Source organism: Nymphaea colorata, chromosome 5, assembly GCF_008831285.2.
Source record: "Nymphaea colorata isolate Beijing-Zhang1983 chromosome 5, ASM883128v2, whole genome shotgun sequence".
Lineage (NCBI taxonomy): Eukaryota > Viridiplantae > Streptophyta > Magnoliopsida > Nymphaeales > Nymphaeaceae > Nymphaea > Nymphaea colorata.
In genome coordinates, this window is record NC_045142.1 from 9,886,980 (window position 1) to 9,910,951 (window position 23,972).

Genomic DNA, 23,972 nt, shown 5'->3' on the forward strand with positions numbered 1-23,972 from the left:
CAACCGTTGGATTGGGAGGAGATATACGGCTTACATTCTTCGGACGCCCGTTCCATAGATAAATCGGATCTTCGGTGTGTATAAGCATGTTACAAAATTTACGACCCTATTTAATCCGTTACCTGTCACAAATAGAAATGCAGTTTAATAATTAAGGCAACCTTACAAAACTGGACTGGTTTAAGCAGTATGGACTACTGGATTTTACAGGAGAAAATTTTATTAGGCAAGAATGGGCACGGGGTTGGGCTGCCGCCGAGTTTCGGCTCCAAAAAAATAGACTTGGACTGGCCCGATAATTTATAAGGGGAGAGTGGGTTGGATAATTAGTCTTTTAAATTTTTTATTAATTTTTATACATATTTTTAATATTTTATTATAATTAATTATATTTATATATTATTTTATATTAAAATATATTTTTAAATTTAATCGGCCGAGCTTGAATTTTCCAAATTGTGAACAGCCTAAACTTGTTTTTTCGAATGTGATCGGCCATGTCCAGGCTTAGATGGTCACTTCATCTTGCGTTTGTCTATGCGTCTTCTTTGATGTATTTTGCATGTGCTGTCGCCCTTATAATATCCCAAGGAACCCAAAATTTTTATTTAAAAAGGTGCTAATATTTTAAATATTATCTTTCAAAGGGTATTTATATATAAATAAATAAAAGCTATACACGTATTAATGTGTAAACAAAGTCATTTTTGTAGGTTGGTGTCCCCAATCCACTCCCTCTATTTTTTCTTTACATTATCTGCTATCAATGGCCTTCCTAGTCAATTTGGGCTTGACTCGAACGCACTCGTGGTTAGGCCTAACTATACCTATATATATATATATATATATATATATATATATATAAACCCTTACAAGATATGATGATAGAGTTAAAGAAGAAAACAAATGAGTGTTCTTGAAAAAGACTTATAAGGCAAGTGTTGTCCATGCAACCCTTCTCTCATTCTACGCTATCATCACAAAGGGTGTTACATTGTAATGACCTTTGATCGTTTTTTTTTCTATGACTAGAATTTTTAAATTCAAAAGTTATTATGTTTCAGAGTCCATATTATATTATAAATTTAATATTTGTATCCAAAATATAACACTGACATTCAAAAATGAACGTACGAAAAAAAATATAGTGGCAATGGTAGAATTTTTGAATTTTGGCACGCCTACAGTTTTAGTAAATTTTATTTTAATTTCTTAAGACATTTGGTATGAGAGAATAAACCCTATTGAAATTTTCGGTGTAACTCATAATGTGTTGGATTTATGAAAATTATCCACTTTCTTGAGTAGTTAGGAAGAGTTATGGAAAATAATAATATTCTTAATTATTAATAATAACATACTTGCTCATCCTCATACATATTATGTCATTCATATATACTATATGCCAAATTTGTATTGTTATTTGTTTGGATATATTTGACAGGGAATCATAATGGTGTTTAGAACCTTAAAAAATTAGATATCTTTTTCAAATTAAGTTTAATAGTGGCTTTTGATTATTTTAAAGTCCCAAATAAATGCATTAGAGTATTGAGAGCTTCATTTTTTGAAAATTTTAAAGTTATAGTGGGGTAGAACGCATTTCACATTCTTTTAACCCTCCTTTTAAAATTGCAAAGTTATTGATAGTACAAAACCAAGAGTCACAACCTCTTTCACAAAATACTTATATTATAGAAAAACAAGGCAGTGTAAAAATAAAATAATCATGACAGTGTTTCTGAAAATCCTGGCAAAATGACAGACATCTCTCCTTGTAATTACTTTTGAGAAAAGCAGAGGTTTACGTTTAGGACACTATCTTCGAAAATTTCAACAAACCTTCGGGTGATTTCAAAAATTTGCAAACAAAGGTAAGAACATTTTCATTTTCCTTTCCTTCCATCATTTTGTTTTTGGTTTGAGGGGCAAGTCTAACTGGCCGGAACCAGCAGCCAACTCGGTGACCTCCAATGCCAAGAGTAGTGCGGCACGGGCCGAAGCCCCATGTGAGCTTTTCTTTTTATTATTATTATTATTATTATTATTATTATTATTATATATATATATATATATATATATGTGTGTGGGCGGAGTCGGGATTTTTTTTAACGACGAGCCAAACAATCCAACCTCAACTCGAGTAAAGCCAAACTGAACCTGAATCTAAAAATACATTGCACAACTAAGTTTTTTTAATGTAGCAACCCACCTAGAGATAATTAAAATTGGAAATTATTCATTGTTTGTTGTATTATATTGTGATTTTATATATCAAATTTGAGATGTATTAAAATTCCATGGTGTCAATTTACATGTGTTGTTGTATCTTCCCAAAATTTTTGTATACATTTTTGTTGTTGTGTGTTGTAAATGTAAATTTGTTGTTGTATGTATTGTATATTATATTATATTCCAAAGAGATATGTGGATTTATATGATATATAAAATTCAGGTATGCAATCATCATTGACACAAAAACCACATCATTGGACAGGTAACACTGATCTTTAGTTTTGTGCTATATAAATATTAATGAAGATCGTCTTTGATCCATTGCTATTGCGAATGAAAGTCCTTCTTCTTTAGTGTGTACAATTTTTGCCATGAATTTATTAGTGGCACCAGTTTTACCAATGCTTTCCATCGCATCACAAGTCACATTAATAATATATTTACTAAAGTTTCACACATTTTCACTAATGGTTCCACTTTACCTTCTCATGCTAGTGAATACTTTACTTCTTTTTGTATAGGTTTTTCAATGTTCATAGACACTTGTTAATAAAATATAAATTATAAAACAAAATATAAACAACTTATGTCCTTGCACACTATTTAAATCATTTGAGTTCTAAAATTTTGCCTTACTCTTGTTACTAAGTCTCACTTAGAAAAGAAACCCTAAAAGGGTTGAGAGCCACTACCATGTCATTTAGTTAAAGATAGCAAAAATATATGTGCAATGCAAATGCATGAGCGATTATTCCTTTTAGAATTACTTTTATCTTTTGTATGCACTAATCAATCAATCAATCAACAACTTGTGATGGCTGAATCCCTTGGGGGCAAATCAGCAAATCTGAAAGCATCACTTGCCGACACGTGCCGGTCGTACGGGCGACAACGGCGGCAGCCTGAAGGAGAAGCCCATAAGCGGAGGTCTAAAATCCTCAGGAAACCACCCTCTTGGTCAGGGGTGAAGCTAAAAAATTTTTATGAAAAGAGCCGAATTAAAGTTTCTAAATTTTATCACAGGCCGAAGTATCATTTTTAAAAAAATTTATATACCAAAAAAAACCTCACCGTTTAAAACTCCAAGTCATTATGTGTGACTATGGGTTGAGGTAGGGAACACTTGGGTGGTGTTTGATCACTAGAATTCCACTTTCAATCTTGAAATTCAAAACAGCAACCTCGCTCAACAACACTGGTAATGACAATATAATGACTTTTTTTATTGATAAATTTTTAAATTTTAGTCATATGACAACATCTTACATTCAATAGGATTGACTTATCCTCTACAATTGTGGATGGAATATCCAAATCAATAATATTATAAAAGCAAAACATGGAAACCCAAGGTGTACAACTATCCAAATATTTGGAATATATATATATATATATATATATATATATATATATATATATATATATATATATATATATATATATATATATATATATATATATATAAAAGATCTAGTGAGATGATTTGCTTCCATATTTGGTAGTAGAAGACTAGAAATTGGCCCAAAGGTACATGCTTATGTCAAAGTGGACTCCATCAACTTCATTATATATTTGTTCCTATTGAAAAGTTGACTTTGATCTTTGAATCAATCAATTCAAGGGTTTTAAGAAAATGTAAGTTAGGCAATAATGTATGAAGTGAGAGGTATGATATTTTTTAAATACGCCAAATTTGTAATTATGAAATTCTATTATAGGAAAAGCCTACAAGGCATTAGTCATCTTGAGCTTGGTTTTCAAAGTGAACTGAGATCTAGTTAGCTTAAAATCCAACTTCCAATACATGCATTGGTATTGGATTTTATTGGATCATGGACTTTAGTGTCACAAGGCTACCAAAACTGCCTATTGAATCCAAATCTGGTTATCAAGCATATGTTTGGAGTGACTAAGAGGGAATCTCACCACAGGAGTGAGAGTAAGCCTGGGCAACGAGCTCGTCAATGCTTGAAACCGGAGCCCGGGTCCGTTTTGATGCCCGGTTAAAATAAAAAAATAGTATTTTAAAATAAAAAATAAAGAATTTAATATAAAATTTATTTTTAATAATTAAATGTATATCATTATTAAATAAAATTAACATAAAAAATAAATTGGTGTTACAAAGAAATTGACGGAGTCAATTTATGAGTACTTATTTTTAGTTGGAATTATTTCATTTTCATTGGCTGCTCTACCTACTCTACAAGACGAAATTCTTGTATTATATTGTTTGTTTTTGGACAAATTATTTAGATGAATACCCACTTGACTAAGATCAAGGGTACTTCCCAACAATCAAGCATTATTTTATCTTAAAGAGAGAAATTATCGGCCCTTTGTTTGGACACTTTACTTTTATAATTGCATTCCTTCTCAGACGCTACGACCTCCACCTGCAAACGGAGGAGAAAGAAGACTCTTTCCTTCCTTTTTGTGGGTCCCTGAAGAAAAGTCGTAACCTTCATCCTCTTTCATATTGCAAGTTCTCATTTTGACACAATCTTTTGCGTCTAATTCTAAAAACGACCACATTTTCTTCTCTTTTTTTACCTTTTCATTGGTTGAATATTTTTTTCCCAACCTTTATTTATTAGTTAAACGATCACGTTTAACAAATATAGCCCCTAAGAATCAATCTGCCCCAATCTTTCAGCCACATTTATAGAAGAATTACAAACTGATTTGTTTAACAAATGGGTCCTAAAGGGTTGTTTGGGAACAGTAACAATCTCAAAAAAATAAGGATTTCAATGTATCAAATGAATATAACTAATTTTTAGGTTAGATGCATTTATGTTATTGTTCCCAAACAACTCCCTTTGACAATAAAAACTGTTTTATGAATACGCTAAAAAAATTGAGGTGCATTTATGAAACACTTAGAATACTATTCATGAAAATATATATATATAATTAACTTTGAAACATGGTAGCCATGCCTCAAAAGTAATGAAGCATCTCTTAAATTATTTTTTATAGATAAAAAAAATGTATATACGTACAAGTTGTGTTTGTTTCATTGTAGATATGAAATTGACAGTGTCATGAATTCAAGATAAAATCATCCTCCCATCCAACCTTCAATCTATGGTTTTTAACATATAGCATGAATTTAAAAAACTATGCTATTAGCTTGTTTAAACTGAAGATATCCCAAAACATACATTGAATTTAATATCTCAGCCTATCAAACACAGCCTGCTTGATTCTAACAGTTTGGTATCAAACACAACCTAATTGATTCTAACATTGTGAGTTGTAAAAGTCTTACGAACATGTCAAAACAAAAAAAGTCTTTTGATTTTAATCCGAACGCAAGTAAGAAAAGAAAGGGAAGACGCGAGAGCGGTTAAGGATAATTTCGTAAATCCACACACCGCCCGCGGTTTCCGATATCTCCGCGAGGGAGAGAGCGGCCCCCTCCTTGTCCCTGGTGGGCCGGACGATGGGCCCCACAAGGTAACGAGCAAAAGACTTTTGTGCCATTATCTTTCTGTTCAATGACCACGACGAGCGGATCTTAAGTATACCAGCCCGTTAAAAAGTCTGAATTTACCGCCATTCATTTTAAAAACACGTTTGAACGACGTTAAGACTCGGGTGAAACATGATTTTACAATCAAAATTTGAAAAACATGTTTGATGCTGAAAAAAACTTTTATTGTATAGTTTCGGTGACCGCAAGTGAGGGGAAAAATTTTTCTCACGGGCTTACTATAAATCAGAATTGAGATATTTTTAACATACATATATATATATGTATATATATATAGTTTGGAGTAGACATATTTAGGTTGAAGTTTGTGAAGTTGAGCAAAGATTTTTTATATAATTCGTCTCATTTATATGCAAGACAAGCTTGAGACAAATTAAAGAAAAAGTTTGTGTAGCTTGACTCATTGTAAAATTACAATAAAATTGAGATCTTATTTAAAGAAAGTTTATTACTAAAGAGGAAAAAAAAGGAAAGCAAAAGATTAAGTATCTAAGGCATCTTTTCTAGATCCTTATTCAATCTTTTGGGTACCCACCGTCCAACTCCAAGTGAAGTCGAAGCTTCCATTGTATTTGTCGATTAAAATAAGGCCCTCATATGTAATTGACCTATAAACCATGTACCATGACGTAATTTTTGGGCGTGCCAGTGAAATCAAACGATGAAACGACCGTCTTCTTCCTTTTCAACCCACTTTCTCTAACGTCCAAATTCCGGCGAGGTCGGGCGGGAGGTTAGCGCGTTGGCGAGGCCGGAAAACCAACATTTTCTCCATTGACGGGACGGAAAGTGGTTTTCTGGCCTCTGTAACATCTCCGGCAGTTCCGCACCCCGGACCACGGCAGTTTCAGTAAGGTATTTAATCTCCGTTCCTGTTTGGTATCTCTGTGTATCTGAAAGTCATTAATTCGTATTTATTGGTCCTCTTTAATTTGATTCATTGATGGAATTCCGTATTTTCTACAAGAAATGTTCCTTGTTGATTTCTCTTTAGGAGAGGGGAACTTACCAGTCCGAGAGATTAGGGTCTTTGGGAGACCGACTGTTATTCTCCCGTCAATTTGGAGAGATTTCTTCGCCTTTTTCTTTTCAATCTCCCTTCCAACTTAGGGTTTTTTTTTTAGAGCTGTAAGGAGTAAAGCATAGTTTTGGATTTGTTTGTATTCCTTTTTTTTCACCCTTTCTTGGGAAAATTAGGAACCTCAGTCTCCACGGTACGAGCGTGTTTCCTCTTCTTCCTGGCTACACCTCTACGAAGACGTGTTCAGTTCCTTGCGTTTACAGAATACAGTAATCCATGGAGTTTCCATCTTTGGAAAGCTGACCATCTTTCATTTAATGTTTGTTTTGACGAGTATCAACCTGATTGTGTTTTCCTTTGCTTTTTGTTAGATGTTTAAAGAAGCAGAACAGCAGATAGAATGCCTTGAGAAACTTCAATGTCCATGATTTATAAGTGGATTCGTAGAAGGAGATGATGCGGAAAATTCAGCTATTATGTACGTTGTGCATGGTTCTCTCTTTGTTTTGTGGTTCTGCTGTGGCAAATTCAACAAATGAAACTCACGACTCGGGAAGAGTGTTGGAAGCACAACCGCATAGAAGATCGGTGACTGCTCCCCGCAGGAATTTGGAAGACTCTGTCATAGATGGGTCCGGTACAGAGCCTTTTAAGATCGTTGGTGATTCTTCTGATGAGTTCAAGGGTAAGAAAAGCAGCACCTCTAAAGTTGCAGTCTCTACAGTTGCTTGGCTCACCCTGGCAATGGCAGCGGCAAGTGGCTTAGGCTCAATACCGTTCTTCTTTGTGGAGCTGGAACCTCAGTGGGCAGGGTTGTGCAATGGGATGGCTGCAGGTGTCATGTTAGCTGCAAGTTTTGACCTTGTGCAAGAAGGGCAGAACCATGGCAGTGGCAGTTGGGTGGTTGTTGGGATCCTTGCAGGAGGCGTTTTTATCTGGCTCTGTAAGAAGGTTGTGCTTTTAAGATCTAGTCTGATGGTCTCAGCTGCGTATAATGTCAAGATTCCATCTTAAGCCTTCACGTCCTTTAGTAGAATGCTTTTAGGAGCATGATGTTTAAGTACAACCAGATTTCTTGATCGATATGAGGCAATTTCTCTCTTACAATATCTAGTAGTGCTGCGATAGGAAAAGTTTCCTCGGGGTTCCTTTTTCTCTTTCCCTTTTTTAATACTATGATTGAATATACTTAGCTATTTGCTATTGCATCATGATTCTGTTTTTAAGATCAGATGCAGCATACATTCAGGGTAATATGACTTACCCTTTTGTTCACATTTTTCATGGTTCTGCTTCTTATCTGTCTCGTAGTGATTGCAACTCATCTTTCGGCAGTGAGATTGTCAAGAAAAATAGGAGTTGAAAATGTTAGGGATATCATGCATCTTGTTTCCATGTAATTGTGGCCACCACATCTCCCCATATACCTGTGCTAAAATGTGTCATTTCACGTAATTGCTACTAAGTATATTCTCTTGGCTTGCTTCTTTAGTGCACTTAATAAATGTTACTAGCTGGTTTCCCATGTGAATGTTCTGATTTGTGAAAGGAATGGGATTTTAAGGGGGTGTCTGGTACCAGTAATTTTCAGGTTGTACCTTGCTCATGGTGTGTGATAGGGAAGATATTACAGGAAGAATAGTCAGACCCCTCTTGGGTTGAATTTCCTGAAATTTCACACTTTGAAGGCATAACATGGATGAACCTTTTCATGCTATGGTTCACCTATGTTTGATTTCTGGTGTACGGGTCTCTATGGGCAGGTGAAATTTCAACCGCACACTATACCCTGTAAAATATTTCAGGGTTATCAAATATCCCTTCAAAAAGATCAACTTCTCTTGTGGGGTGTTTTCTGCAAAAGTGCCACATAGGTTTCATTTAGCTAAATTAGGTATTCTTTATATATGAAAGGAAATGCTCTGGTAATATTACTGGTCACTTGATGGTGTTTTAGGGTACCAGCAGCAAATTTATGCTAGTGATTGGTCATTAAAGTGCTTTATGTTGTCTTGCAAAGAGGGGAGCATTCTTGTTCCTGGTTCCGGATTTGGAGATCTTATTCATGTTCAGTTGCAATAGGCCTTTAGTAGGATTTTGAATAGTAATTTTTAGTATAAGTCCAATATTTATCTGGTAGTTGCTGTTCATTCTGATAGCACAAATGGATGTCAAATTTTTAACAATCGAAACTCAGTGATTACTGTATCTTTCTTTTGTAGACTTCCAAAGGAAACTGATTTTGTAGAGGTGGCATGCGGAAAATGTGAGATAAATTTTCGATCTATGTAATGTGCTTCTGATCCAGCCGATTCTTGTTATATAGCTATTAATGAATGTTGCCCTGTCGCAGTGTTTCTGATTCACTGGCTACTGATGAATCATGAATTTTATTTATGAGACAAGTAATTATAAGCTAGGATGCTCTGCTAATGAAAAAAGTGCATTTTCGTGTACCTAAATGGAGATTCCATTCTTCTGTAATTGCCACTTTTAATTTCCTGCTTGTGTATTCCTTTAAATATACTAAATCTATCCTGTAGTTGGAGTTCTTGTTTCCCCCATTTTCGGGAATGTCTTTGCGGTGGCACCTCAGCTTTCTGATGGAAAAATGGACATGCTTGTTCCTTCTCTATTATAATTTCAACAATTTGTTTTTCAAATTGCAGTTTTTGGAGCAATATGGTGAAGTGAGCATGTTGGACATCAAAGGTGCTGATGCGAGGAAGGTCATTCTTGTGATTGGAATAATGACTCTTCACTCTTTTGGTGAGGGCTCTGGTGTTGGAGTCTCCTTTGCTGGTTCAAAGGGGCTTTCTCAAGGTATTCTGGTAACATTAGCCATAGCTGTGCATAATATTCCGGAAGGCTTGGCTGTGAGCATGGTCCTCTCCTCAAGAGGCGTCTCTCCACAAAATGCAATGTTATGGAGTGTAATTACTTCATTGCCTCAGGTATTAAATTATCATAATTTTTGCCCCATTTAATCTTCCTTTTATTTTCATGTTTTAATGCAAATTGTTGTAGAAACAACTTGCCATGGCTTAAACATGAGGTGATAAATGAGCGCAGATGTTTTTGCTGTATATAATATTTCTTCCAGCCAATGTTTATTCATTGTGATCTGTCTGGCAGTAGCTTTGTCCACTTTTTATTTACGGTTTTCGCCATGACATGGGTTGGTTCAATATTGGTTCAATAGTATAGATAGAGCACTGTGGAATCTCTTTTTAAGCTATGTAATCACCTCCATTTGTAGGTTGTTGTCCTATGTTTATGTGTCTTATGAGGCATATTTTGTGTTCTGTTTTTCACTAGCCGATTGTAGCTGTTCCATCATTTATGTGTGCGGATGCATTTCACAAAGTCCTTCCTTTCTGTACGGGCTTTGCTGCTGGCTGCATGATTTGGATGGTGATGGCAGAGGTGCTCCCTGATGCATTCAAGGTAAGATTGTCAGTTTGTTTTTTTCCTGCTTTGTTGTTCCCTAAACATAATATTGTGCTAATATATTTCAAAATGTCTTCAATTATTTCTAACCATGCAAGATATGTAGAAGTAAGCATTTTCTGCACTCAGAAAGTACCTAATTGGATAGTAGGATAGCATAACAATTGTTCTGCCAGTCTGCTACACATGATCTTGTGTTCCATCTCAAAGATGGAGCAATAATGTTCAAACACTTTTCTCTCTCCATCAATTAAGGGATCCTTGTTGCCACCACAAAGCAGTTGACCTTCTTACTAGTATGGGTTCTCAGCCGACCTTGGCCATCCAATGACGATCTACCGTTGGTCTTCTAGCTACCTTTTGTTCCCCAAATCCGAGTCATATGCCCTTCACTACCAGAATCCAAATCAACCATTGCAATGTTTGTTGTGCTCTCTCTCTCTCTCTCTCTCTCTCTCTCTCTCTCTCTCTCTCTCTCTTTCTCTCTAACTAGTTGCATCAGGCCGCCCTCTGGACTCTCTCTCTCTCTGTGCTTGATGGAACCATGATTTTTTTACTATCATGATTTTGAGCTTTCCATTGTTGAAGCCAGCCATATATGATTTACTTTCATATAGGATCTTTAACAACTAAAAAAGGGTAGCGTACACTAAACCAATGTTTGGCCTTGTAACACAATCAATTGCATGATTCCTATGATAATATGAAACCCGTAATCAAATCAGTTCTTATCTAATAATGGAACACTATTGGATTGAATGACAATGACATTGTTGTCCCAGATGAAGTGAAACATTTTTGCTCATGCACCGGAAGAGAGACATTTCCCATTCCTTAGCTGGAAAGACACGTGGTTTTGAAAGGGATTAAGTGGAACAAAATTGACCGGGTGGTAGAGTCCTGAAAACATTTGTTTATTTCATATTTTGGACCTTAGCTCCATGGCGCAATATGCTACTGCTGGAACATGGAACAATTGAAATCTTAGATAAAAAATTATAATGAATTATTTCCATTAATGAAGCATGTAAATCCATTGGAAAATAAAGAATGTGTGTGTTCGATGAAATTGTTGTTGCTATCTGCTCCAATGTCATTGGTTTAACTATAGATACACCTTTCACATCATCCTAGGTTGATAAAACTTCTGTGATCTACATGTATAATCTAATAAGTTCTACAGTTTGTTTTATTTCAACTTTAAGGCCTTTGGCTCATGAGATTCGTTATCATTTTTGGATGTAAAAGAAGATTTTCTTTATGCAGGAATATTTTAAAGTTTCCACCAGCTAATTTTTAGATGCTCATGAGATCCTGTTTATGGATCAAAACAATGACCAGAAAATTATTCTTGAGGTCTATTTTTTCCATAATTGGGTGTTCATATTATCAGCATAATGGTGTCTGAACTGTCCAATCAAATGCGAAGTATTTGGTTTGAATGTCATTGCCCATGTGAATCAAACATTGGACAAATGAACATAAATGTCAAATTGACAAAGTGCTACTTTGATCTAGTACAAGATGCTCTGGACAAAGGGTTCTTTTGTCCTTGGATCCTTCAATCAGGTACCTTATGTTCCCATTGCTGTGGACAAGTTGTAACATGTTTCTTATTACTGCTGGGTAGCAAGGAGGTTCTTATATATACTATTACTATATAATTGAGATTAAGTGTCATTTGGTAATTGTAATCGGAACCAATGTTTGCTAAAGTAAACCATTCCCTTTTTTGTGTCTTCTGCTGCATTTTCTTAAATGTCTTTCAGCCCTGCTGCACTGTGTTTCATCTAACAGTTCATAATCAAGCTCTACCTTATTGCAGGAAGCTCCCCCTTCACAAGTTGGAACAGCTGCTACAATCTCTGTAGCCTTTATGGAAACACTAGGCACAGTATTCCAGACTTTCAGTGAAGGATACAGGTGACTTTCTCCTTTAGTAACTTTATCTTTGTCCTTTAGTAACTTTACATTGTAATGCATAATGTGGTGGCTTGTGGAGCCAAATTGTTGTTCCTGCTCAATTATTTGGGTGTTGCTTTGATCGCTACAAGAGGCATCATCACCCTTAACTCCTTAAAAGTGATATGTAGACTACACGAATTCTACTCGTCATACACAACGTAAATTATGCTTGAAAAAGACAAAAGCATGCCTTAGCAGGAAATTCTTCCAATGCATGGGTGGTTAAACAAGTTCTAGTGTCTTGGGATCAGCCTTGCACCTCTGTTTGTCAAACATGAAATCCTGCATGACATGGATAATGCTTGAAGAAACCTGAAACGTGCTCTCTACTAGTAATTGTGCAATGTGCCAATTTAAGTTATGGTGTCACATACAGGCATAAGATTAGATGAGTATGGCTGTTTTTGCATAGCTTTTGAAGCAAAGGCAACGGTTCTTCTTGATGCCTGAAGGTGCAGAGGCCTATGGGATGATCATGATCCTTCTAGTAATGAAAACTGATTCTCTTAAGTGTGACTAATCTTTTAATACGTTGGTGTGATTTGGACTCAAATCAATTTTTATTGGTGAGTAAAAGGATAATGCCTTGGTATACAACTATTGCTTTTTGATGTTTTGACTACTCCATACCCATCTGTGTTAGGCACAGGAATATTTTGACAAATGCATACTGGATCTATGTCGGGCACAGGAATATTTTACTGCATCATCCCTATGTGCTGTTGGATGTGCAGATGCACATTATCTAACATGCTTACATTTGTTGATTCTGTTTTTGTAAATTTTGGATTTTTTTTGCAGCTCAGAGCATCTTTACGGGTTATTGGTTTCCCTTCTTTTTGGACTTGGCCCACTCATGGGTGGTGCCATTTTGGTTGCATTGGCTATCCCGTTCCGCCTGCATCACTCTTTTCTCACAGGTGCCTCTTCGGGGATTGCCTTTGTCCTTGCTGCATGGCGACCTTTACAGTTGTGGGCTGGTGCAAAGATGGGATTTTTCACTGTTTTATCACTGCTGGGTTTGGGTTCTCTCCTCTTCCATGTATCGACAACAGGCCTTCTTAGGCTAGCCAGGCGAAAGGCCTCAACAAACAGCCTTTCGGCATCTGGTTTCCCCATAAGTGCTCTGACACTCCAAGCATTCCTAGCCTGTGGAACTGTAGCTCTTCACGCCCTTGCTGAAGGTCTTGCTCTGGGTGTGGCTGCTCCAAAAGCCTATGGTCTTGGGCGTCACATGATGCTGCCAGTTTCCTTACATGGCCTTCCTCGTGGTGCAGCTGTGGCAAGTTGTGTGTATGGTGCAACCGATAGTTGGCGAGGTGCAGTCGCTGCATCGGCACTGACAGGCCTTGCTGGTCCAACATCTGCTATCGGGGCAATACTTGCAGGCATCGGCTATAGCGGGCTTGATTACTGGATGGTCCTTGCTTGTGGGACTCTTCTGCCAAGTTTTGGAAGTATTTTCCAGCGCGTCATCCGGTTGGACCCCAGAAGGAGTGTCTTTGGGCTTGTGATGGGATTGACATTCGCATTTGCATGCCTCACCAGCACCAGGCTTGTGTGCTTACACACACCTTATTGCAATTCTGCGCCTGAAGCTGTGACCTAGAGTTTGCCAACCAAGATGAAGCTGATCATGTGGTTAAAACAGATGGAAATCAACCTAGAAGAAGGTATTGAGCTTAACAATATTGCAGCATGCCTGCCTGAGAGCAACATTTGCCCCATCCGGAAGGCGATTTTTAAGATGAAATAGGTATATATTTACTGTGGAGATGCAGAAAATGCTCATGATTTCTTTATCGTAGCCTGTAGAAAATGTTTCATAATTTCATCATTCAGGAATACAAAGTCTATCTGGAGTCTCTCTCTCTCTCTCTCTCTCTTTCCCTCTCTCTCTCTGTGAGTTCAATTCCCGTTTGAGGTTTGAGTGTGGCTCTGCATGACTCAAAACCGTGGTCTGCTTCAATATGAATGTTCGAATTCTCCTTGATGCCTATGCCGTTCCCTCAAAAGGCTAAGTCCTTCCCGTGCATTGTTGCAGTTACTTTCTGATTCTGACCCGTCCTTTTGCTTCGGTAGGAGAGAATATTATGACCTTGGTTTTAGTTATTCTAGACATTTAATTGCCCCTGTGGATGCTCAGGTTCATACTTAAAAAACGGGAATTCTACCATCTTACACTATAACGGGTTTTAAGCATCTCTCGCCCTTCAGGAGCTTGGGGAGAAGATATCATTTGTAGCAGTTGGAAGTACCAACTTCCCGAATTCAATCCCTCAGGGGGTTGGTAAAACGAATGGAGTGGGTGTTGTTAGCGTTCAGTCTTTCCAAGACATCACTCTAAGACACCTAAGGTTAGGTTTGACATATCTCGGGTACCAGTGAATCTCAAGCCCATGACAGATGAAATCCACAGTTGTATCAAACTATGGAATTCAGCATGTACCCTCAACGTAGATTTTTAACTTCATACTTTAATATAAAAAATGTGGATTCGAAACTGGATGGAGGGAGGGGGTTGGACTTGAAAACCGTAGATCTGAGATATGTGGTGATTTTAAATCACTGTGGATCTCAGATTTCCGTTAATGAAACACAAGCATTATTGTGTGGTAGGATGAAATAATTATGCTGCTTAATTGCTCACCTAACATCACAAAGCAAATTTAAACAAAAAAATTAATAATGAACCGTAAGCATTGGTTTCCGCTTTGGACCACCACCCACGGTACTCAGATCTTAGAACTGTAGCAGTAGCACTGCGGAGATCCTAACCGCTCGTTGCAGTGGAAAAAGGACTGAATCTTAGAACTATAGTTTTATCAAAATATAAATTGATTCGGAGACGAATCAGCCTAAACAGGTCAGTATGGTCTGAATCAAGTCTTAGGCCTGAACCCGTCGCTGCCTTGTGGTAGAAGCGATACGATGGGTATGGGCTCATATGTGCTAATACTAAAGCAATATTTACAACACATCTCTCAATTGTTTCTCCCTCAATTGAAGTAACCTTTCTCATACCGTATCGCTATGCATTATTGAAAGAAGCATAAAGATGAAGATGTGGAAGGAAAAATACATAGTAATAAGAGAGCTGAATCAAAGTCATTGGCAGCATGCTATGTGAGTCTATTCTGATGGAACATTTACTTCATCGAAGATTTCAACAGCATCTCCTTTCCTAATTTATTTTCAATAGCATTTCCTTTCCTAATTTATTAAAAACGAAATTGTCAATTGAAGAAAAAACTGAAAACTGGAAAAAGCAAATAAGAAGCTGCAGAGACAAGTTGATCCAACCTTATTTTGTTATTTTGATACATAAGCTATATTGGCTGATGGCGAATCTATGTTTCATTTCACATTTTTAAATAGACAAATATGCCCAAGAGAATTGCTTGTCAGTTGTCACAGAATCACAGGCCCTCGTTGACATTTAAAATGAAGTAAGAAGGAAATTATGGAAAATACATTGCCCTCTGCAAAACGTGAGGGCTCTTGCTCTACGGCTTGTTTCCTAAGAGAACAAAGGGTCAAGAAACCATTTGTTCTTTATATGTTGGTTACCTCCCCCTCTCGAAAGCAGGAACAGTGAAACAGAGAGAGTCTGGACATAGCGAAGGGAAGAAGCAGAGAAGAGAAGGACCAAAATAGAAGATGTTCTGGTTGGAAGCTGTTCTTCCCTTGGGGATCATTGCCGGCATGCTCTGTGTGATGGGTAACGCCCAATATTACATATACAAGGCTGCCAATGGAAGGGTATGGAGAATTCCTCTACTATCCTTGATTATTTGCGTAGACTTGGTGCGAATTTGTAGCACCCACTTTTTTCGTATTTGGTGCTGCGACGTTGCTTGAGTTTTGTATAGGGGACGTTGTTTTTTTGATCGTGGTCTGAATGATTGCAGCCAAAACACATTGGAAATGACATGTGGGACGTTGCAATGGAGAGGAGGGACAAGAAGATCATGGAAATGCTTTCTGCAAAGCAAGGCCAAGTGGGTACCTTTTGCTTTTTTGTCTTTGTGGTTTTAATTCACGAATCGGTGGATTTTTATTCATGCTTGTGTAAATTCTGAATGTTGGTTTGTGTTTTGTTTTTGGTAATGAAGCTGTAATTTTTGGAACTAGGGAAGGGTTTCTCTTTATCAGGAACTTCACTTTTGTGCATGAATTTGTTGAATTTTGGGGCAATTTTGATTTTATGTGGTGTATGTATACGGCGTCTTCAGGTTCGGTGTTATTGGTTTGTTTGTTTGTGGTCGAACATTGGGTTATCCTCCGGTTGTTCTTTCTCTGGTTCAGTGGACTGCACAATCAGTGATACATATTGATGCGTCCCTATTTTTGATCTTTCCTTCGTAGGTGGCATATGGTAATTGTTTCATTAGTTCAGCTCTAACTTAAATCTTTCCAGACAAGAAAAATCTATGCAAGCAGGTAACATGGGGGAGTAGCGGAATGACTGGTGGAGACACATTCGTATCCCTAACTTGAAAGAAGGTTAAAAACGAAAGAATTAAAGACCTTATTGGTGACTAAAGTGAATCCAAGTTCTGATGCAACAAAGAATTCCTTAGGCAAATAGTAGTGAATGATGGTGAAAGGTAATAAGAACCTAGTTTGACTGGGGTAATTAATATAATGTCCAATAGGGAACCTCAAAACCGACAGTACTTTCAATTGCAAATTCACTACTTGAACAGTATTTTGTGAAAATCTCTAACCATGTAGTTCTTGAGAATAAAGGCCTTAAACACTCTTACCCACAATAAGGGCAAAGTATCCACACAAAATTCATATTAGTGACTGGTCGGACATGCATCAGACATGGGCTAGTTTGCAGTGGGTTATCATTTGCATAAACGTACAACTTTGCTGGCTTGAATGTGGTTTAGTATTGGTTGGTGCAACCATTGATGATAAAGAAATCTGAGACTATTGGTGTGAAGTGTGAACGTAATTCCTCCAGCAGATCTTAACAAGTCCAATTCATTTCTTTGAGCTAACAATGTCCAATATTAGATGAATTTGATGCTGATAAATGGTGTTCCAACTTTTATAATTACTCTAAAGATTAGTGACTTCATCTTTTTTTGGGGATATAAAAATTCTATAGCAATTTGTTGGAACAAGTCAAGGAAAAGTTGCTTAAAGTTTGTTCCCGTTATATGTAAAACATGCTCACCATCATGCACACTTTCTGTGTAATTCGTGTTTCACAATTCTATTAGTCATATTTGTTTTGCATATGTAGAAACTAATTTTATAATCATATGCTTGGAAAGCTAAGCAATAGCAGTCTGCCGGTTATGTTTTTGACAACATAAAATTCAGACGGGCTAATCTTGAATCTAGCAACAGCTTCATTTTGTATGTTGAATTTGACCATCTGCACATTTGAATTTTATAAGTATTCTAAATCAAATTATAAATATTTTGACACTCTTTTCTCAGTTCCTTTGCATCTAAAGAAATATTTCTTTTGTTCTTTTCCCCCTTATTCTATCACTGCTGAATTTTGGTCTGCTCTCTTGGAATCTTTGATTTTGTGAATGTGGTGTATTTGAAGGTCCAATTCTCATTATGCATGAATTACATTGGGTTTTAGTATATTAGGATTGCTTTCATGGCCTCAGGCACTCTAGAATATTACTCTTTTCAGTTTCATATTTTCCTTTTCCTTTTCTTTTTTTTTCATCTTTAATGAAAGCAAGTAAGACTTCATAAGAATTAAACAAAAAACTGTGAATCATATTATGGAACAAAAAAAGAAGATGAAGACCTACCAATGTCTACAGTCTCCATCTCCAAGTAAAATATAAAGAAGAAAACATTGTTGTGTTTAACACTTTAAGCACATATTTGTATGCATGGACAAACCCATGATCCCAAAATTAACATTTCATGTAACGAGCCGACCCATTCCCGAGCTCGGACCCCTAGTTTGGCGGATCCCAACTCACTTCCTAGCAATTTCAATTCCAGCCCAAAAAATGTTAGGAAGCAGACAAGCAACTACTTTAACAATCCTCTTTATAAGCCCTTGAAGTCACCTCACAATCTTCAATATGAGACCTAACCCATTCCTGAGCTCGGGCCCCTGGTTTGGCAGATCCCAACCCACTCCCTAGCAGTTTTGATTCCAGCCTAAAAAGATATTAGGAACCAAGACAACCAACTACTTTAACAACCCCCTTTATAAGCTTTTGAAGATTCTTCACAATTTTCAATACGGGACTAAACTTTTGGAGTGCTATATTTTATGTTCATTTTTCGTAGTTTCCCCATACGGAAGAATAGCAGAATTTGTTCCTCAGTGTTTTTGTCATGTCAGTGGCTAATTTTGAGAATCATGTGGTTTGTTTAGAATCAGCACAACTCCATGGTAATTAATATTGTGGTAGATAGACAGTCATTCTCTGTCTCCTTGATTCTTATTCAAGGAAATTATATCAGCTTCCCTATTTAATTCCCTTACTTTCCAGCCTTCTCCAACCTTGCTAACTCATGGCACTTTCTAAGGAAAAGTCATAACCAAAACAGATGAAAGATGAGTTCTTCACATTGTTGCAAATAACATTCAAAAGCTGGTTTCAAGTTTAATTTTGTCATGTAACTATCTGAATGAGGCTATCCAGGAGACCAAAACTGTAAGCTTGCTGGCTTACCTTTCACAAATCAACCTTCAAGGAGGAGTTCTAGCCATCGTCATGGCTAGGGACTCAAATGGACTGTAACTGGGATGGTTAAGTATTTTAAGGTTGTGGTGGATTGAGATTCTAGACAGAGAAAAGCCCTTGTACTAGATCCAACTCATTTGCATGCCTGTTCACAGGAGTGAGATATAGCAGGGTCTAACCAGGAATGCAAAACCATTTTCACAAATTTCATTCTCAGGGCTATTGTAGGCTTGTCATGGTAGGAAGAGACACAACACATTGAAAAAGAAACTCACGAACACAATCCCAATGGTACCAAGAACTTATGAGGTTCGGCTTTTAGAGCTTACATCCACAGTGAGAATCCTCACACTGCTTATTGATCACTTTCACCAGAGAGTACAAAATATATCAAGGCACTCTCTTTCAATGGGAAGAAACGAGAGTCACAGCCTCACAAGGAAACACTCTCTACTCAACGGAAACTCATAACAAGTTTCTAAAAAAACATCAACACGAGGTAGGTTTTTCTTGAGCATTAATAAGGAAATAGGAATCCTGTTTTTCTTGTGAAAAATCTTGAGAATTCAAAAATAAAAAATATACCATGTAAGAGAAATTCTAGAAAGTTGTGAGTTTCCTATTTACTTAATGATAAAAACATTGATAGAAGTTCAAAATAGTTATTAAATTTTGAAAAAAAATAGAAAAGATTTTTTTTAAAGACTATAAGAAAGGTTTATATTTTCTAACCTGGCGAAAATATCTTGACTTTCCAAAATAGTGCAATATTAGTGCAACATTTTCAAAAGGTCATGATAATTTCCCTTTTCATGTAATCATTTTACAATATTATCACGATTTTTTTAAAAACATTACCAACTTTGTGACAATTTGCTGAACACTTCATATTTCAGGTACACACCCTCATTTTTGATGTGCCATATTCTCCTAGATTTGTCATATCTTTGTTTCTGGCTTAGATACATAATGTGTATCTTGCATGTTATCCTCAACAGTTTGCTAGACAAGCTTACTTCATTCTTATTGTAAAGAAAATGTTGAGGTTAAGAGTCAATAACTTGATGGGTGCAATTTTAATTGGTCAATGTTCAAAGTACTTAGGCTAAGGTTGGCTAGTTGGAGTGTCATGCATTTTTGGGTTGGTCCGGATCCGGAAGAAAATTTTTCGCCTGCCTAAACACAATAGAGTTAAGACCAACCAAATTTTTGGTTCTGATTACGCAGGTTTAGGGAAATGTGTGTTATAGAAGTGTCAGCAAGGACTGTGGGACTAACTGGATTTGCCTTCACAGAGTTACTTAGAAAATTTATCTCCTGGATGTGATGATGAAGTTTTTAAATTCTGGAAATGATGGGTGGAGGAAAATGGGGTTGGTCTTTTAAGCTCAAGGTTTTCACTGTTTGAAGAAGGTGATTTGGTCTACATTAGGGGATTTTACGGGTCCAGAGGTACATGCTTCTACTTGGCAAGCTCACCACTTTAATCAGCATAGGGAGGGAGGGAGAGAGAGGCTTTGCTGATCTCAACTAAGAGGAGTGCATACATGTAAGCTTACTCCTTCCTGAAGCTCGCCCGTATGAAGAAGATCCTTAGGATGCTCATCACGACTCCTTTATTTTCCATTCAAGGACCTTAACTCTGGGTCATTCCATGTGGCACCTTAAGCTAAGGTGGACCTGGGTAGCATCAAACCTGGCTTGGCAAGGCGTCATGGGGCCAGCTCCTACTCTGGATCAGGTCATACTTTGGTGTGCTTCACAGCTTGGTCTTCTATTGAATTAGTTTCTTTTCTTATTTCTTTCCTATCTCGTCAGTGTTGTAACTCCTGAACAAATATTTATCCATCCAATGTTTGCTTACCATTTCTCCATTTACCCTTTTTCTGTGCTATCTGAAACTTCCCAGTACTTTGACCAAACTTTTCAACTTCTATACCAAGCTGTTTTTTGAATTCGTTTCGAGATTCAGTTGAGCTCTTCAAAGTTTCAACATTACTTCTAAACCACCCAATCTGATTAGTATTGGAACAAGCCTCCATGGTCCTTATGAGGCCTTCTATGATCCACTTTTACTATTTTTTTGTTCAACTTTTTCTATGACGGGTTTGAGCCCTGACCACCTTGGGGAAACTTAGGCAGCAGAGCTCTAGGGTGTTCAACTTGCCACCCTTCACATTCCCATCTTACCACCTGCTCGCCACCTATGATGATGGTGTATCGTGTATCTTTATCAAGAGACAATATTGTTTAAACTTTTGAGTCATGGCAGATTAAGGCTACAGTGCATTTGGTTGGAAATTTTAGGATATTGCACATGGTGCATGGCCATAAAAGTTGTTAGCTACTTTCCATGATATCTTGTGATTTAGCTGAAAATGGTACACTTTGGAGCTATGTAACACGGACATTCCTGTTTGGAGGAAGATGTCAGCCACCACCTGAACATGGCACTGACTGTGTCTCGTGCGGTCAATGCACCCAGGGCCTTAGTCCATTATTTTTTGGACGGAGTCAAAATTGACTGAGTCCAATAATCCAAATGACCGATGTTTTGCTTATATATATATAAGTTTTAAACAAACAAAACAATACATTCATGATTCATAACTTATAAATTATGAAGAAGAAACTAATGAACAAAAGTATGAAACAGAATCATAGGATGATGATGGGGAAATAAGCTAAGTTCATCTAACATAGAGAAATCCATAAATTCTAGATATATATACACACGCGCACACACACACACACACACACACACACACACACACACACATATATATATATATATATATATTATGAATTTCTCTATCTAGGTTAAACAAAAAATCCTCCAGCCTTTCACAGCATGTCGCCCCTGAAATGCATTGGGTGGTGTGTTTAATTACACTACCTAACACAATGCATCGAGTGGCCGTGATTAGATGGAGCTTAAGATGGCTGGAGGATTTCAGCTCCTATATATGTGTGTGTGTGTGTGTGTGTGTATAAATAATATGCACACATTACATGTCCCGAAAATGCTCCACACCCATACATGTACCCGTATTGGCACCCATACCTATAACTATGTGACATAGCATTGGAGCTATTCAAGTTGGTGCTTGGAGTTGCACACTTTATGGCTGGCTTTACACATTGACTGAGGTGTCTTGGGTTTCTGGCTGAATGAACATAATCACTCTACTTTTCCTAAATGTATATATTATGAGGAACTTTTGTTCAGAATATTGACGATCAGGACTTATCCTCATTAGAATCATGATTGGTGGCAATCTAAGTCACAGTGGTACGTGGGGGAGGCTCATGTACCCATACCGGTATGCCTGTACGGCAAAACCAGTACAGGGGTACGATTAGACCGATTCTGGGCCGGAACCGATCCAAACCACAAAAAAAACATTGTCTTAGTCTATTTATGTTTTTTTTATGAGATTATATGTAGGAACTATGAAAGGAACATTGTCTTAATGATGTGATGATATCAATTTTGTTTATTTTTTGGAATTAAAAATATATAAATTATCGCCATACTGCCGTACCAAGATTGCGGAAAACGCCGTACCCGCACCCGCTTTCCCGTACCCGTACCAGCACCCATACCCGTTCCTGTGTGACATAGGTGGCAATATTTCTCCATGAAGTGAAAAGTAGAACGTTATTGTTTGTCTATGAAATTGCTATTTTACGATACCTTCATTTGAATATTTTAGTACATAATTTGAATAACAGTTTTGACCTTCTATCTAATGAAAAGGTTATAACTTTTCTGGTGTGAAAATGTGATTGTTCTGATAAGCATTTTATGATGATCCCACTCCATAATTCTTTTCAAGTGCTTCTATGTGAAAAGATTGATGGAATCCACCCTTTTGCTGTTAATTGCAGGAGTAATTAAGAAGCGGGACAGATGCTGAGATGAATAAAACACCATTTTCATGGAAAACGCACTGGATATTCTTGTTTTGGACATGATCCCATGCTACCACCCTATCACAAATTTGGTTATGTTGTTCTTCCAGTTGAGGATTGAAAAATCAACTCTGTCATTGATTGGAAGTTCTATTCATTCTGTTTCTCGCACATGCGTATTGACATTAACCGACAGTACTTCCTGGAGAAATGCGACATTCTCTGTAATGACGTTTTGTTCTGTTAACTTCTGTTGATTGAACCATTTAACTTCTGTTGATTGAACCATTGCATATGGTTTGCTTATCTGCCTTTTTTTCCCAGCTCATGCACCAGCACATGCGCTTGCTGCTGGAGTAACGGCTCCGTTAGTAGCTTGTGGAGCAGCTCTACAGAGATGAGTTTCATACTGATCCCAACTGAGAAAATTGGTAGTTGCACCTTTTATTTAGAGACAAAGTACAGGGAAACCTGATCTTGTACCTCTTGGATCAGCAGAGAAGTGAACTCTATGGAGCCGTTTGGCATGAGGAACACTGTATGACTGTTCTATGAATCTGTCTCAAATATTGGAGCAGGTTCATGGAAAAACTTGTTCAAGTGGTTCAAATCTGCCATCAATATTTAGGATAAATTCATAAAACATTCGCACAACAATGTCTCATACCAAGCAGATCCTAAAACCATCCCTACCTGAGGAAGTTACCTGGCTTCAGTTTGCACAAGAAGGTGACACCCAGGGGACTCGGCTCGGCCTGCTGCTTAGTTGTGTGTCTTCACCTAGCGTTCAACCTCTTTGGACTGTTGGTTTTTGAATCCTAGTTATGCCATATTCTATTAAATCCCCGTTCTTTTGATCAATCAAAATAAGAAATATCTATTCCTGGAGTTCTACAAAATGGGCCTTGGCCGAACTTTTGCTGATCAACGTCAATTGATGTTCTGAGATGAAAATCTTCCGCCTTGGAACAGGTGAGATTTTGTGTTTCTCATGTCAAGTCTCCTGCAGAGAAATTTTCATTCGCTTTTGCAAAAAAGAAATGGATATTTCTTGTTATTTCACTCAGCTCACTTAGTCTTAGGACAAAGTTAAGATCGAAGGGTAAAAGGTAGGCTCTTATTTGGCAGTTATCAGCAAAAGATTGTTTCGTTTGTGGATTTCAGAAATGTGAGGGTTTTTTGGGAATCCTGACCGAGTGGG

The 23,972-nt window shown here is 37.2% G+C and overlaps 2 protein-coding genes across 3 annotated transcripts; both read left to right on the plus strand.

Annotated features, from left to right (window-relative positions):
- The first annotated feature begins 6,407 nt into the window (after window positions 1–6,407).
- LOC116254488 (putative zinc transporter At3g08650) lies at window positions 6,408–14,035 on the plus strand. 2 transcript variants are annotated; one of them, XM_031629904.2, is made up of 6 exons: window positions 6,408–6,589; window positions 7,127–7,706; window positions 9,425–9,709; window positions 10,074–10,202; window positions 12,031–12,128; window positions 12,972–14,035. In XM_031629904.2, exons 2-6 carry the CDS (start codon window positions 7,209–7,211, stop codon window positions 13,777–13,779), a joined length of 1,818 nt encoding a protein of 605 aa, XP_031485764.1. In that variant the 5' UTR covers window positions 6,408–6,589; window positions 7,127–7,208; the 3' UTR covers window positions 13,780–14,035. The 2 variants fall into 2 exon arrangements, with proteins under 2 accessions (XP_031485764.1, XP_049933917.1); XM_050077960.1 differs by lacking the exon at window positions 6,408–6,589 and adding an exon at window positions 6,783–7,024.
- A 1,666-nt stretch (window positions 14,036–15,701) lies between these two features.
- Window positions 15,702–23,077, plus strand: LOC116253872 (NADH dehydrogenase [ubiquinone] 1 alpha subcomplex subunit 1). The gene is made up of 3 exons (XM_031628846.2): window positions 15,702–15,932; window positions 16,082–16,171; window positions 22,748–23,077. Exons 1-3 carry the CDS (start codon window positions 15,831–15,833, stop codon window positions 22,751–22,753), a joined length of 198 nt encoding a protein of 65 aa, XP_031484706.1. The 5' UTR covers window positions 15,702–15,830; the 3' UTR covers window positions 22,754–23,077.
- Window positions 23,078–23,972: the final 895 nt, after the last annotated feature.

Excerpts from the sequence above, each read along its gene's own strand:
- LOC116254488 (XM_031629904.2), top strand. The coding sequence starts at position 7,209 with ATGATGCGGAAAATTCAGCTATTATGTACGTTGTGCATGGTTCTCTCT. Across the intron at positions 10,203-12,030 it reads TGCTCCCTGATGCATTCAAG|GAAGCTCCCCCTTCACAAGT; the intron begins GTAAGATTGTCA and ends ACCTTATTGCAG. Across the intron at positions 12,129-12,971 it reads ACTTTCAGTGAAGGATACAG|CTCAGAGCATCTTTACGGGT; the intron begins GTGACTTTCTCC and ends TTTTTTTTGCAG.
- LOC116253872 (XM_031628846.2), top strand. The coding sequence starts at position 15,831 with ATGTTCTGGTTGGAAGCTGTTCTTCCCTTGGGGATCATTGCCGGCATG. Across the intron at positions 15,933-16,081 it reads ACAAGGCTGCCAATGGAAGG|CCAAAACACATTGGAAATGA; the intron begins GTATGGAGAATT and ends GAATGATTGCAG.